The 13,197-nt window shown below is 37.8% G+C and overlaps 1 protein-coding gene and 1 non-coding gene across 2 annotated transcripts in view; both read left to right on the top strand.

The window, feature by feature from the left end:
• The window catches only part of INO80 (INO80 complex subunit), a 60,612-nt gene that overhangs the window by 44,838 nt on the left and 2,577 nt on the right, over window positions 1-13,197 (top strand). The window contains exons 28-35 of the mRNA NM_001199657.2: window positions 3,623-3,717; window positions 6,813-6,885; window positions 7,984-8,142; window positions 9,102-9,204; window positions 9,770-9,858; window positions 10,712-10,867; window positions 11,939-12,098; window positions 12,874-13,089. Of these exons, the coding sequence (NP_001186586.2) occupies window positions 3,623-3,717; window positions 6,813-6,885; window positions 7,984-8,142; window positions 9,102-9,204; window positions 9,770-9,858; window positions 10,712-10,867; window positions 11,939-12,098; window positions 12,874-13,089 (1,051 nt within the window). The remainder of the gene's footprint in view (window positions 1-3,622; window positions 3,718-6,812; window positions 6,886-7,983; window positions 8,143-9,101; window positions 9,205-9,769; window positions 9,859-10,711; window positions 10,868-11,938; window positions 12,099-12,873; window positions 13,090-13,197) is intronic.
• Window positions 9,684-9,789, top strand: MIR6544 (microRNA 6544). Its single transcript, NR_105409.1, has one exon. It is a non-coding gene; the product is annotated as a microRNA 6544 (primary transcript).

The raw sequence follows: 13,197 nt of genomic DNA, 5'->3' as shown, positions 1-13,197 counted from the left end.
AAGTAAATTCTTGTTGTTTGCACTGCCCTGCAGAGAGATGTTGCATGGCTTAATTTGCCTCTTTTGCTAGTTCTGAGCTGCTTTTTTCTAGTTTCTTTTGATGGCCATGTATTAGAAGGAAAAGTGAGAACAATCATTAATTTTCCATTGTTAATGTTGCTGGTAATTTCACAGACCTTTGCTGTTTCCCTCTGTCATTTTATTCCAGTGCAGAAGTTTGATAGACATCAATAAGAATAGGTTATCTGGCATATATGGTAGGAAAGAAATCAGTAACTAAGTAATACTTGTTATTTAAATACAGCCAGTCTGCTTTAGAAGAAAAAAAAAATCACTATTTGATTAGCAGCCATGCCACTATAGAAGTAGTCTAAAATGACAGTAGTGAGAGGCTTATTAATTTTATTTCCCATTTGTAATACTTACAATCTTTTGAAAAAAAAAAAAGTGCCTCTTTCTCTGGACTTCTGTTAAAGGAAGCAAATTGTTTTCCTCTGGATCTGGAAAAAAAAAAAAAAATTGTCTTGTTGCAATGCTTCCATCCTTTTATCAATGAAGGTTTAGTCACAGTAGCTTTTATGACTATCTAATTCTGAGTAAGAAAATAGGAAACTTGATGTTCATTAGTTTCAAAGAGATAAAGTTTTCTGACTGAATACGTAACAGATAAGATGATATTTGCATTTGGCAGTGTCATTTCAGTCCTGATTAAACATGAAGGTCCTGTGATCCTTCAGCCATTAGTTCTAGATATGCATGGGCTCCCTCAGCAGTTTTTACTTGAGCTGTTGTCTTCTCCACTAGACGAGAACAAATGAAAAGCATGAACTAATTAGCTGCCTGAGTCTCATACGAGGAGGAGTGTATTTAAGGTCAGCAGTTAACACTGTGATAAATCATCACAAGCTGAGAAGAAAAGCAGAACTTGCATGGTTGCAATGGTGTATCTCAGCTCTTTCCCTTTTTTTGGTAAATGTTGGACATGATCCAGGTTTGTTGCCACTCTTTGTTACACCATGAAGCTCATAAAGCGGAGCAGTTGGTGTTTCTTTGTTTTCTGTTAGCATTCCATTGTAAAGGCTTGGGAGCACACCATTTTGCTATTGTACCTCCTAAATTTTCAGCTCCACTTGTTCAGCATTGTTACTCAGATAAGCCACCTACCAAGTCCTCTCTTTTAGTTTTCTCCCACCGCTTAATGGAAGTTGAAGCTAAGCAAGCTACGAGTGCAGTTAGGATTGCAATCCCTGTTTTGCAAGGATTTTCTTACAGTAGATTTTTTTTTCCTTACCAGTGATATCAAAATGCATCCCCTCAGTCTACTTGCATGTAAAAACATAAGATATCCTGTTTCTTTTAACAGTATTTTGATGGTGCGAGTGTAACTGCTGTTATGATATTGTACTAGCTTAATCTGTGCACAACAGAGAGCACAAAGCATATTGTTTACAAAGTTAACATTTGTTTGATTTAGCTTCAGCTGAAGAACTATGGGTTAGTTTTGCTGCTGTGAAATGGTAGATATAAATGCAAAGAGGAAAAAGATTTTCTTTCGCCTGAAAGAGATAAAATATAATTTCAGTATCGTCATTTCAGGCAGACGTTTATTTCATACCTTCTTAGATTAATGACATGTTTGGTTTTTTTTTGATGTGATTATTTTCTCCTATAAGGAAGAGTAATTGTTAATTATTTCAGTGGGAATCACAATACATTCAAGTGATGAGGACTCAAGTTATCTTCTCCATGAAGTTTGATGCATTAATTATATGCTACCAAATATGTATTAGTTGTGTTAAAATGTAACACTACTTGATCTGGACTATGAAATAACATGAAAATAAAAAACACAGTTTTTGAGAGAAGTATCAGAGTTGAAGACTCAAGGAGCACTTCATAGCTTATTCTTTTGTCAATTGTGTGGTACTGAAAATGTCTAAGGTCTAGGATGAATGACTTGACTGAGTGGAAGCTGTTTTCTGTTTGTGGTGAGGTTTGGTTAGAAGATGCTGATGGAGAAGTGGTAATTATGAGATGAGGGAGTACTAAAAGACATTGAAATACTAAATCAGTGTAAAGGCAGATAGAGACAGTAAGAAAGAACTGGAAAGAGAAAGCCCATGTGATAATTGAAAAAGGGTTGATCAGATTTAGAGAAAAGTTCACATAGTGCCTAATTGACAGCTGTACTGCTCTGGTTTCGTTTGGTGGCAGAAAGCTGTTGCAGACATGGAGTAAATCGATAATAAATTAGGGCTTCAGTGCCTGTGTGGTTAAGCAGCTGTTCTTTGCTTTAAAATTCTGTTTCTCTGCTCCATAAATCCTACAACCCATGAGCCCTGCTTTGTAGGGGTAAACCAGATGTGACTTTTGGCCTCTTCAACGTTGTTAATTTTATTTACCTATTTTTCTCTTTAATCTACCACATGTTGAAGTTTCTCTTTAGCACAGCAGTCTTTTTCTCAGGTTCCTTATGGCATGGCACCTCTTCTGCAGTGATGAAGTAAAACGAAGGAGAAATGGGAGCCCTAAGGCTAGGTGAAAAGGAGAGCTGAGCATGGTACTATCAGAGGAGGGTTTGTTAGACTGCAAATACTGCCATGTCTTCACACTGCACAGCAGTTTATCTGCTGAATTTTAGAGCTTGGAACAAGATGAATCCAATAGTTCTTCCTGCTAAAGCACCATCTGTTTCCATTCTGTCTTCATTTACAGTCACAGCAGCTAGGAAAGAAACACATGCACCAGTAGAGTTAAATCTAACAAATATAACCAGTAGGAGTTGAGCTTTGTCAGCCAAGGCTCACAGTGTTAAAATATCAGAGGGTATATTTGTAAAGAAACTGTAAGGATATATGTATAGCCTGCAGAGCTTTCTTTGTAATTCAGATTGCATTGATAGTTGCACAGTAACCAAAAAATGCTAAGTATTTTAGAGCATGAAAAATGTGTTTCATTGGAAAAGTCTTTTGCCTACAGCGTTTCTGGTTGATGCCATTTGATTTTTTGTCCAGGTACTGGGTTCACGTCTGCTACTGAGGGCTAACACCAGTATTTCAGCATGCTCAGTGAGATACATTGGGGTCTTTATCACTGAGATAAAGCCTGGGCAGGTGTCGGTGTACAGTACTAGGTTTTTAAAACCACTGGTCAGATGGTTCATAATCAACAGGCAGCAGGTACTGGTGGTTAGTTGGAAAAGGTTCACTGACACAGTGAAAGCTCAGGGTTTGGTAAGAGTTCAGACTCTTCGAACATAAGTTTCAGAGATTAATGATTTTTATTTACTTAATAGATTTATTTGTAGAAAAAGGCGTGTGCTGTAACAACACTGCAGCCCAACTCTGAAATGAGATCATCGTTCATCTCTTACCTTACAAGAAATGCAAAAATGGTCAAATTATTAAGGGTAGTTTTAATTTCTGAAATAATAAAGTATTGTTTACATAAGATTGCTTTATAGCATTTACCAATGCCATTTAGGTGATCTTCCCCCTAAGCAACAGGTCTGCTTTTATCGTGTTGATTTTTATTCATTTATTTATTTTTCTCTTTATGGTGAATAATCAAGACTGAACGGTTCTAAGAGCAACTGTGTTTTTCTGGTGTGTGTTCTTTGCAGGAATATATGGTTTATAGGAAGCATACCTACATGAGGTTGGATGGTTCTTCAAAGATTTCTGAACGAAGGGATATGGTAGCCGATTTTCAAAACAGGTAATATATTTTAAAGGATGTTTGTGTGGTTAGTCATTTGTATGTTAAGAGTGGGTATAAGATGCAATGGAAATAAATGAGATTTGTGATCTATAGTATCTGATGGACATCATTTATCTGAAAGTTTCTTGGTGGTTTGCCAGCCAGAAGTCACTGGTAGTGATGCTAAGCCTTTAGAAATTTGTCATCTGTGAAACAGTATAGCAAGCAAGTTTTAGCGTGCTTGTAAATTGTTTGTTGCCATTCCAGGTGTGCTATTGCTTACAAAGAAGTTCAGTAGGAACAGAGAAAATATTCTTCAGGTATTATGTACTCTGAGAACTGACACAATAAAGAAATGGAAAATCTTGCATGTGCGAGAGCTTTGGAAGTGGCCTGCTGTGCTACAAAACGAGCCATGTCACTTAAGCATGTTTCACAGAGTAGCAGTATAAATAATTGATTTTATCGTTAATGCAGCAGGATTCATTAAGGAAGCTTAAACAGGGAGGGAGGTTGCGAGCGAGTGCTGTTAAGTTGTGAGACATGCTGCCTGTTCAGTTTAATAAAATAAGGTGGATTCTTGCAACTCTTACTTGCCCATCAGGAGAGAAAGCTATGTAATCATCTTGCAAGTTCAAATATTTTTGCATAACCTTGTCTCCATTGAAGCACATTAAAAATAAACAACTGAATTTATGGTTATTAAGTTTCCTTTTAATCATGACATATGGCTTGGTAGGATATTACTTTGGTATCATAGTTTGCAGTAAGGTTACCCTTCCTGAATGTGGATGTGTGCTTTTAAGGTCACTTTTGTTTTTCAGACAAGTTAGGTTCACAGGTGGTTTGCTGCAAGGTGAAAGCACGTGATTCTAGTCCTAGTGTTAACAGTCCCAAGGTATCACAGCCGAAGGTACAGGGAGCTCTTCAGAGCAATAGAACTTGGAAAGCATATATGCCAATGCTTGAGGTGGAAGGACTGTGCAGTCCTTTTCTCCCTGTTCTGTGCTGGCTGTGATGTCCTCCTGGAATCCTGACACTTCTTCCTGTAAGGTCCTTTAACCAAAGAAGTCAAGAAAATTGTTTTTATTAATAAAAAAGAATTTGTTTTTATTAATGAATAGAACAACTAAAGAAAAATAATCATTTTGACAGGAAATCCCTTTGAGATATAGGTCAGCCAGTATAAACAAGAGTTCCTATTAAAATGTTATTTGAGTTCCTCTTGTACATGATTTACTTATGAGAATGTTTCCAGGAAAAAAAAAAACCTGACTGAGACTAAACTATCCTGCAGGATGTCCTAGCAGGGTGCTGAAAATATGTAACCATAATTCGTTCCTGTAGTCCGTGGCACTGTCCTCTCTCTTTCCTTTCCATATGGCATTTCAAGAAGCATTTCAAAGCTGGATGTTCAGGTGGCTGTCTGTATGCACGTTCCACTATTGTTGTAAGAGTGAAAAGACTTCCTGGCCAAAGATTAGCTAGATAGTAAATAGGCACTGATTGGCTTCTTTGGCTTGGATACCTGGCAGATAAAGTCTAGAGTAGGTTAGCTTGACTTTAGTTCCTCTCAGCTGCCTGTAGCTCAAGATGGAGTTTTTTAAGTACTCTTAGATTTCAGGCTGCCAATAGCCTTCTGTTTCTGATTTTAGAGTTCTTGGTTTGCTTGTTTATTTATTTAATTGATACTTTAAATAATTGTTTTTGCTGTCTGTTGGCATGCAGTGGCATGCAATACACCTGTACTTGCCCCGGCAAGGGCTAGAAATGCGCTTTAGCGGACTCTCAGGAACAGGCTGCCTATTCAAGAAGGTGTCCCATTCAGCAAGAACTTCTGGTCCCTTACTAATGTTGCATGCATCAGTGTATGGACACCGTGGTACCGAAAGGATGCGGTATTGCACAGTGTCTTAAGTGCTTCTCTTGCTGTGCTCTGTCAAAGGACGTCACTCTCTTTGAGGTCATCTTTACTTCTCTGTGCTTTGTGCCAACGTGTACACAGACGGACCCAGTGTTAAACACAATTACACGCTGCTGGCCCCGTGCCAATGGCACTAGTGAGGTTCACATCCTTAAAAGAAATCCTGATTTCACTGTTACCACTTGGGTTTTTGTCAATACTTGGTTGTCCTGCATATGGACCTGTCTCCTACATTTTGTACATGCACTGTGTTAGAACTGCCACGGAATTTCAAAATCCATGTTCTCTTTTCTCTGACTCCTCAGATTGCTGCTAGGACTTAATGCACTTTTACAGGTACCTGCCTTAGTTACATAGAGGGTTCTTAGCTTGAGAGGATTATTCCAAGTCAGGTATTGGGATGCTTCATATCTCCCTTAATGTAGCCAGCATTCCTAAATCTGGTTCTAGCAAGTGTCACCTCTGGGGCTGGTGTGATTGTATGAGGGTTTGTGGATGTCTAGTGGGGTGTTCAGAGATGCCTGTCCTAAACTGTGTCATGGAATCAATTTATTCTCATTTTACTCACAAGAAAGCTGGAAAAAAGAGAATAAAACTTGGAAAAATCAGCAGCAGTTAGGACTAGAGTTGATTTCTTCAACTGAAGGACATCTGTTTCTGCTGATAGACCCTTGTGTTTTTATAATGTACCTCTCTATTTGCCAGCGTACTTTTATAAGAAGTTTATTCATTTATTTTTTTTTTCTCCTGGAGTTGTTTGTTCTCTTGAAAGCATCAAAATTAGAACAAAAAATTGCATCTAGACAGTTCAAACATTAATTTTTCTTTATCAATTGAGTGGTGTTAGGGCAAGTTTCTTTTTACCATTGATCAGTTCTGTGAAACAATAAATTACTCTTTGTCTCTATCAAATCTTAATTTCCAATGTGTTCAAGATAAACAAGCCCTGGTTTGTTTTGATAAGAGATAAGAAGCTGCTTTGCAAGCTGAATGCTTGCTTGTTCCAGCAGTTTTGATTTTTATATTAACTTTTTGTATGTTTTTCTCTCACTCATGAACAGCACAAAACATTCTGAAGTGTTCAAGTAATAAAAATAGCCCTGATGACTTGGGTCAAAAAACTTAATTCCAAGGTTACTTCTTGTTCAGCATGCACAAAATAAGTTTATTTAACCTCTTTCCTCTCCAGGAATGATATTTTTGTGTTCCTGTTAAGCACAAGAGCTGGAGGCCTGGGCATTAATCTTACAGCTGCAGATACGGTAGGTGAAGTATTGTAAAGTAATACAGAACAAAATGAATAAGCTTACTGATTTTTGGCTGTCAGTTCTTGTATGCCTCCAACCACCATTTTTCCCAGGCTGCTCATTTCATGTCTCCTGGCATCACTATTTATCTGGGAAAATTGGTGTTGCTGTGTGGAAGCTGGAATTCTTATGCCCATGCTGATCAATATTATTTTAGTACTTCCATTTGCATCAGTTGCCTTACTTACTTTGGTTGTATTTGTAATGCAGTATTATCTTATTGATAAAATTATAGCATATCGGGCACCTGGTTTACAGTTTTTAGTTGCTATTAGATATACAGATGTATTGGGCGAGAAGGAATGTAAGACAATCCAGAAAGGAGCTGGATGGCTGGGCTGACTGCAGGTCCAAATTCCATTTTCATACAGTGAGTGCTGTTTCTTCTATGGCTGCTTGCTCTAAAAAAGCTCAGCAGCAGAGGAATCAGTAGCACAGGTAACAGTCATCCTGAAGATCATAAATCAGAAGAAAGTTATCTGTGAAATTTTCAGGGTTGAAAAGTTCTCTCCTTTGAAATTGCTTCAACAGAGAAAATAAACAGATGGAAATGCTAGCGTGTTCATGCCGGCTCCTTGCATGAGCATTCTTAGTTGTGTGTTTGTGTGGCTTTCTGAATACTTTTCAGGCTAAATTTTATTTTAATATCTGTTTATGTTTACTGTGCATAAATTGCAGTTATGGAATGGCAGTTATGGAATGATAGGGTAAAACAAATCTGGTATTTCAGTATCTTATAGTAACAACACTGGAGTTGTTGAGGCGGAACTAGGCTTTATTCAGGTCTGAAAAAGACCTGAAACAAAAAGTTGAAACACTGATTGTGTGGACTGGTTTGAATGCATTTAAAATACACTGAAAGATTTTAGAGGACTGGCCAAAGCTGAGTGAACACAGCCTGTGGTGGGTTGGTGATTCTCAGAGGTGTATAGTGGAACTTTTTTTCTTTTAATATAGGTTGTTGTTTTTTTGTTTGGTTGGTTTTGTTTAATCTCCAACTACTCTAAATATATGATTTTATTTAATTAATCTTGTTCTGGTATTCTTTTACAGGTAATTTTCTATGACAGTGATTGGAACCCAACAGTAGACCAGCAAGCCATGGACCGGGCACATAGGCTGGGACAAACAAAGCAAGTCACAGTGTACAGATTGATATGTAAAGGCACCATTGAGGAGCGCATCTTACAAAGAGCTAAGGAAAAGAGTGAGGTAGGAATAAAGAAATCATCTGGAATAAGAAGATATGGTATGGAAACAGTATCAGAAAATGTGTATCAAAATGAGGAAAGAAATATAAAAATACGTGCAGGGAAACAAATCTGTGTCCCTAGCCACAGCATCATTACAGCTGCATTATGTAAGCTGGAAAGCTAATTATTTTCACCATGACTTCACAGAAACTATTTCTTATGATACAGTGAAACTACTTAGGCCTCTTTAAATCTATAGTCTTCATCTTTGCTGTGTCAGGGCAATACCAATTTCTCTAATGTTACCGTGTTATACCACATCTGGTTTATGTACTTTTTTAAAAGAAATTTGGAAGATAACCAAGGGACAGTTACTGAGGTGTGAGATTTGCCAGAAAAGCTCAATGTCCTTGCAGCATCAAGCAGTAAATGTGGTAGAAATTGTAAACCTCATGGTATTTTACTGGCAAGAAAAAATGACTCACAATCACTTTTTTGTTAGCAGTGGATATACTGTATAAAAGGCTTAGATGTTGCGTATGCTCAGGATTTCTCTAGCTTTTTTTCTTAATTAGATGCTGATCATGACGCTGCAGCAACTGAAGCATCCCCAGCTGAATGCATTCGCATTTCTCGTGTTCAGTCTCATCCGTTTTGCTGTAATTATATTGCACTTAGTCACCTGACATCAATCTGAAAGTGAAGTGCAGTATTTTTGCTGACAATGCAAACCATCAAAATTGACTTACACAAAAGCTCTTTTGCTGAGTTGTGCCTCTTACTGCTTTTCAGTAGAGTTGAGGTAATAAGAGATGGAATTAATTACTTAAGCTGAGACACTGACTGAAGTTAAAATCAGTTTGACTTCACATGCTTGCGCTTGTGTCTTTTTTTTTGCCTGGCTTTCAGTGAAGAGTATGATAATATTTCCTGGCTTCTTTCAGTAATTTCTTCTTCTCTTTTTTTTTTTCCCCCTAGATCCAACGAATGGTGATTTCAGGTGGCAATTTCAAACCTGACACTTTGAAGCCAAAAGAGGTGGTCAGTCTTCTACTAGATGATGAAGAACTAGAAAAGAAATGTATGTGGAATTCATGTTACAGCATTTTCTCTATCTTTCCACTTCATTAGCCTATGAAATCTGTGTTTTTATCTCTACAAACACGCGTATTTCTTACAATCTTTCCTGGCCTATTTAGTATTACCACTTTTGTTAGTACAAGCTGGTTTTGTGTCACTGCTGAGCTGAGGGGTGAGGTTGCACACAAGAGACATGATAATGAAAGTTTTTATTGGCATTCATTCAGGATCATTACATTGTTCCTGAATGACAAGGCTTTGACAAGAGTTATGTAGGTCACGACAGGGAAAGTATTAAGAGGAGTGCTGCATTTCATCGTAGTTTTGAAGCTGTATTAGAGGTACACACATTTGAAAGAAGTCTTTTGCTTGAACTGTAAGGTTTCTTAGTAATTTGGATGCAAAGAGTTTTAATGTAATAGTTCCCCTTTTTGTTTTTCAGTGTGCTTTAGTTTTACTATAGGTGACTTTTCATCACAGTTCCGTAAGAACTAGGGCTTGTAAGATTCAGAAAAGGATATGAATTGTCCTTTCAGTGGTGACAAGTTGTATTTCTTTTCTGACAGTGCGTCAGCGTCAAGAAGAGAAGCGACAGCAAGAAGAAACAAATCGTGTGAAGGAACGTAAACGTAAAAGGGAAAAATATGCTGAAAAGGTATCTTGATGCAGGAGAGGTTTTTTGTGTCAGTGACAGAGAGCCTGAAAGGCTTCAGGCACGCTATTATGTGGCATGGAAGTATTTTATGCAAAGTCAGTTTAATGAGTAAAGACTTCCCTTCAGCAGTGAACATCAGTCTGGTACTTTCTTAATCAGAATACAGTTATTACAAAATATGTAATAAATAGCTCCCAGTATTTTAATATAATCTGCAACTGGAAGGAAAAAAAAAAAAGGAAGTACTGTGCTGTCACACAGCACGGAAGATCATTAATAGTCTACAGACAATTTGGGGAATCAAGTTGGGGAAAAAAAGAAAAAACAATTAAATGATCATTCTGTGGCATATAAAATGGAGACTTAATTAAGGTTTTGTTTTGCAAGGGTGAAAATGGAATACAAATGGAGCACCAAATATAGATAAAACCCAAATAGCTATGTGACTTGCATGGAATGAGGGAATATTTATTTATTTTTTTATTTAGTTTAAAAAAGGATCATTAATACTAGTTTTTGAAAATTCTGAATTTCTGAGACTGGAAGGCTTTGCATTAATTATTTTGTATAATGGTAATGAATTGCAAGCTTACTCCAGAAGGCAGTAGAAATCAAAGTAATTCCATAAGAATTCTACTGCATTCCAGCTTTTTTTTTATGAAGAAAAACGCCCGTTTACAGAGCCTTTAAGGAATCTGTTCTTATGTCCTTCAGAAACTTGTTTTAGATAGTTCTGGACGTGGCATTCCTTGAGTTACGATACTACACTGGATGTTGAAATTTTAGTTTTCTTATTCCATTCATTTCGTTTTAATTACAATTTTCATTCTCTCTTCTGTTTTATCTATTTCAGAAGAAGAAGGAGGATGAGTTGGATGGGAAGAGAAAGAAAGAGGGCATGAACCTTGTGATCCCATTTGTTCCCTCAGCTGATAATTCCAACCTGTCCGCTGATGGGGATGACTCCTTTGTTAGTGTAGACTCTGCCATGCCCAGTCCTTTCAGTGAGGTGAGGCTCTCTGCTTCTTTAAACTATATGCTATTTCAGTTGTGATCTTACACCCTGTAGGGCTCTTGCTTTTCAGCTGGTACAGAGTTCAAATATGTAGGTAAGTGGGGTGTCTTAATGATGAGCCATGGAAGAGAAAATAATTCATTGAAGCAGACAGTAAACTACCCACTGTAGTTCCTCTGTATTAAAGTACCATTACGCCCCTTTCTTTTGCTCTCTGTCTGCCTTTTCTTGCAGCAAGCTAATGCCATAAACCTCTCTTCCTTTCAGCCTCTGAAATTACTCCATTCGTGCCTGCACTCCCACTATCTTCCTGCTTTCCCTTTCTCCTTCCTTTATCATGTCTGTATTTATAACTGTGTGCCCTCCTTCTGTGCTATTACCTTCCATAGCAAGAGCAGTCTTTCTGCTCCTGAGCCAAGCAGTATCCCTGAATCCCTGAACTAGCTCCTTAGTTCAGTTTCTTTGTAAGTACTCCTCACTAGTCTCATCTGCATCTCATCTCTACTTTCTTCCTTGCTTCTGATTCTGAATTAAAGTGGTATAAATCCGGAATTTAGGCTGTACATTTCCAGTGATACGCATCATGTTTTCCTTCATCTGTTTTTAATAAAGAATTAAAAACAATTTTTGGCAACAAATATGTTTTGTTCTATACTATGTTGATTGAGATTCCTGTGTTGGATAATTCCCTTACTGATAAAGATTTTTCTTAGCTTTACTATAAGGTTAAGAGTCCTTTTGTTTTCTCTCTGGCAATCTGAGGAAAAATGCACAATTGTATAGCAGTTTTCTTAAGTCTTTGCTGAGCCTATTAGTTTTCTGCTTCTTAACGTTTACATTCATCAGTTGAAATTAAGTAAGTCCTGGAGGCTTTTACTACTGCTTAGCATGTAAATAGAGGGTGTGGTGTGAGTAGGCAGGATACGTATCATGCTGTTAGAGAAAATGAGAGAAATCAGAACATGTACTATTTAATTACTTGTGACTGTATGTCTTACTGTGGTTGTTCCCTTCCTTTTCCTAACCTGAGAAGCTAACGGCTTTGTTCTTCCTGCTCGTGTATAGATTTCCATCAGCAGTGAATTACATATGGGCTCTATCCCTCCTGATGAGAGCAGCAGTGATATGCTTGTAATTGTGGATGATCCAGCTTCTTCAGCACCTCAGTCAAGGGCAACAAACTCTCCTGCTTCCATTACTGGCTCGGTTTCAGACACCATAAATGGTTAGTACTCATGCCTTGATTTACTACTAGCACTAAAACTTTACTTTGTATGCCTAGGTGATATGTATTCTATAACTAAACTAAATTCTGTCCATGATTGGCAAGATTTGCACAAAATAATTTACCTTTTCATTGAGAAATAATTTCTGATTTGTTATCTGTTTATTGTCTGTCATTCATTACAACTTCCTTTTTCCTGTGTTACTCTCTTAGGAGTTTTACCCCTCTGTCTTTATTATAGTGGCCTCACCTTACCAAATGGTGGATAACCACAGAAATATTTAATCCCTAAGCTTTTCCTTGAATTTGTGATAGGGCTAATAATCACTTCTCTATTTCCACGGCGTGTTTGAAGCAGCTGTGGTTTTAAAGTATGGTAAAAGTTTTTAACTACCATAACTTGTCTACTCTGAAATAAAGAGAGCCATAGTTCTTAAAGAGTTTCTTTACAAATAACAAATGGAAAGATGAAATGTTCCTTCGGTTAAAATGTTTCATCCTGAAGTAGAGCTCAGAATCCTCCATCTATATGCGGATAGGATTTGTAACAATGACAAGGAATTTGAGTTAATAAGATATAATCAATGAATGTTCAAGCATACTTAATTTCTTTTCATGAGATGACTACTTAATTGTCTGTGTTAATGCGGATGAACGGCATCAGTTAACAGGAACAGCACTAATGTAGATAAGAGATAGTTACGAGTCTGTATTCATTTGTGAGTCATCCAGCATACGATAGTGGTTACTGTTCTACCGTTCTTTTTTCATTAAGGAGTTTCAATGCAAGATGCACCTCTCACTGGCAGAGGCCAGTCAAGTCGAAGCCGCGGTCGTCCTAAAGGAGGGAACGCTGGATCTAAGGGCACTGGGAAAGGCAGGAGCAGGAAATCGATAGCGGGAAGCGCAGCTGCAATGGCAGGTGCCAAAGCAGGGGCAGCAGCAGCCTCTGCAGCGGCGTATGCAGCGTACGGGTACAATGTCTCCAAAGGTATGTGGGGGAAGGGGGGGGCAGCAGACTGTCCAGAGCACAGCCAATCACAAGAGTTAGGGCGTTGGCTTGTTTACAGCCTGCCAAAAAATAGATAAAACTGTTGGA

Source organism: Gallus gallus, chromosome 5 (genome assembly GCF_016699485.2).
Source record: "Gallus gallus isolate bGalGal1 chromosome 5, bGalGal1.mat.broiler.GRCg7b, whole genome shotgun sequence".
Lineage (NCBI taxonomy): Eukaryota > Metazoa > Chordata > Aves > Galliformes > Phasianidae > Gallus > Gallus gallus.
The sequence above is the reverse complement of the archived record's forward strand: the minus strand, read 5'-3'. Positions and strand labels throughout refer to the sequence as shown.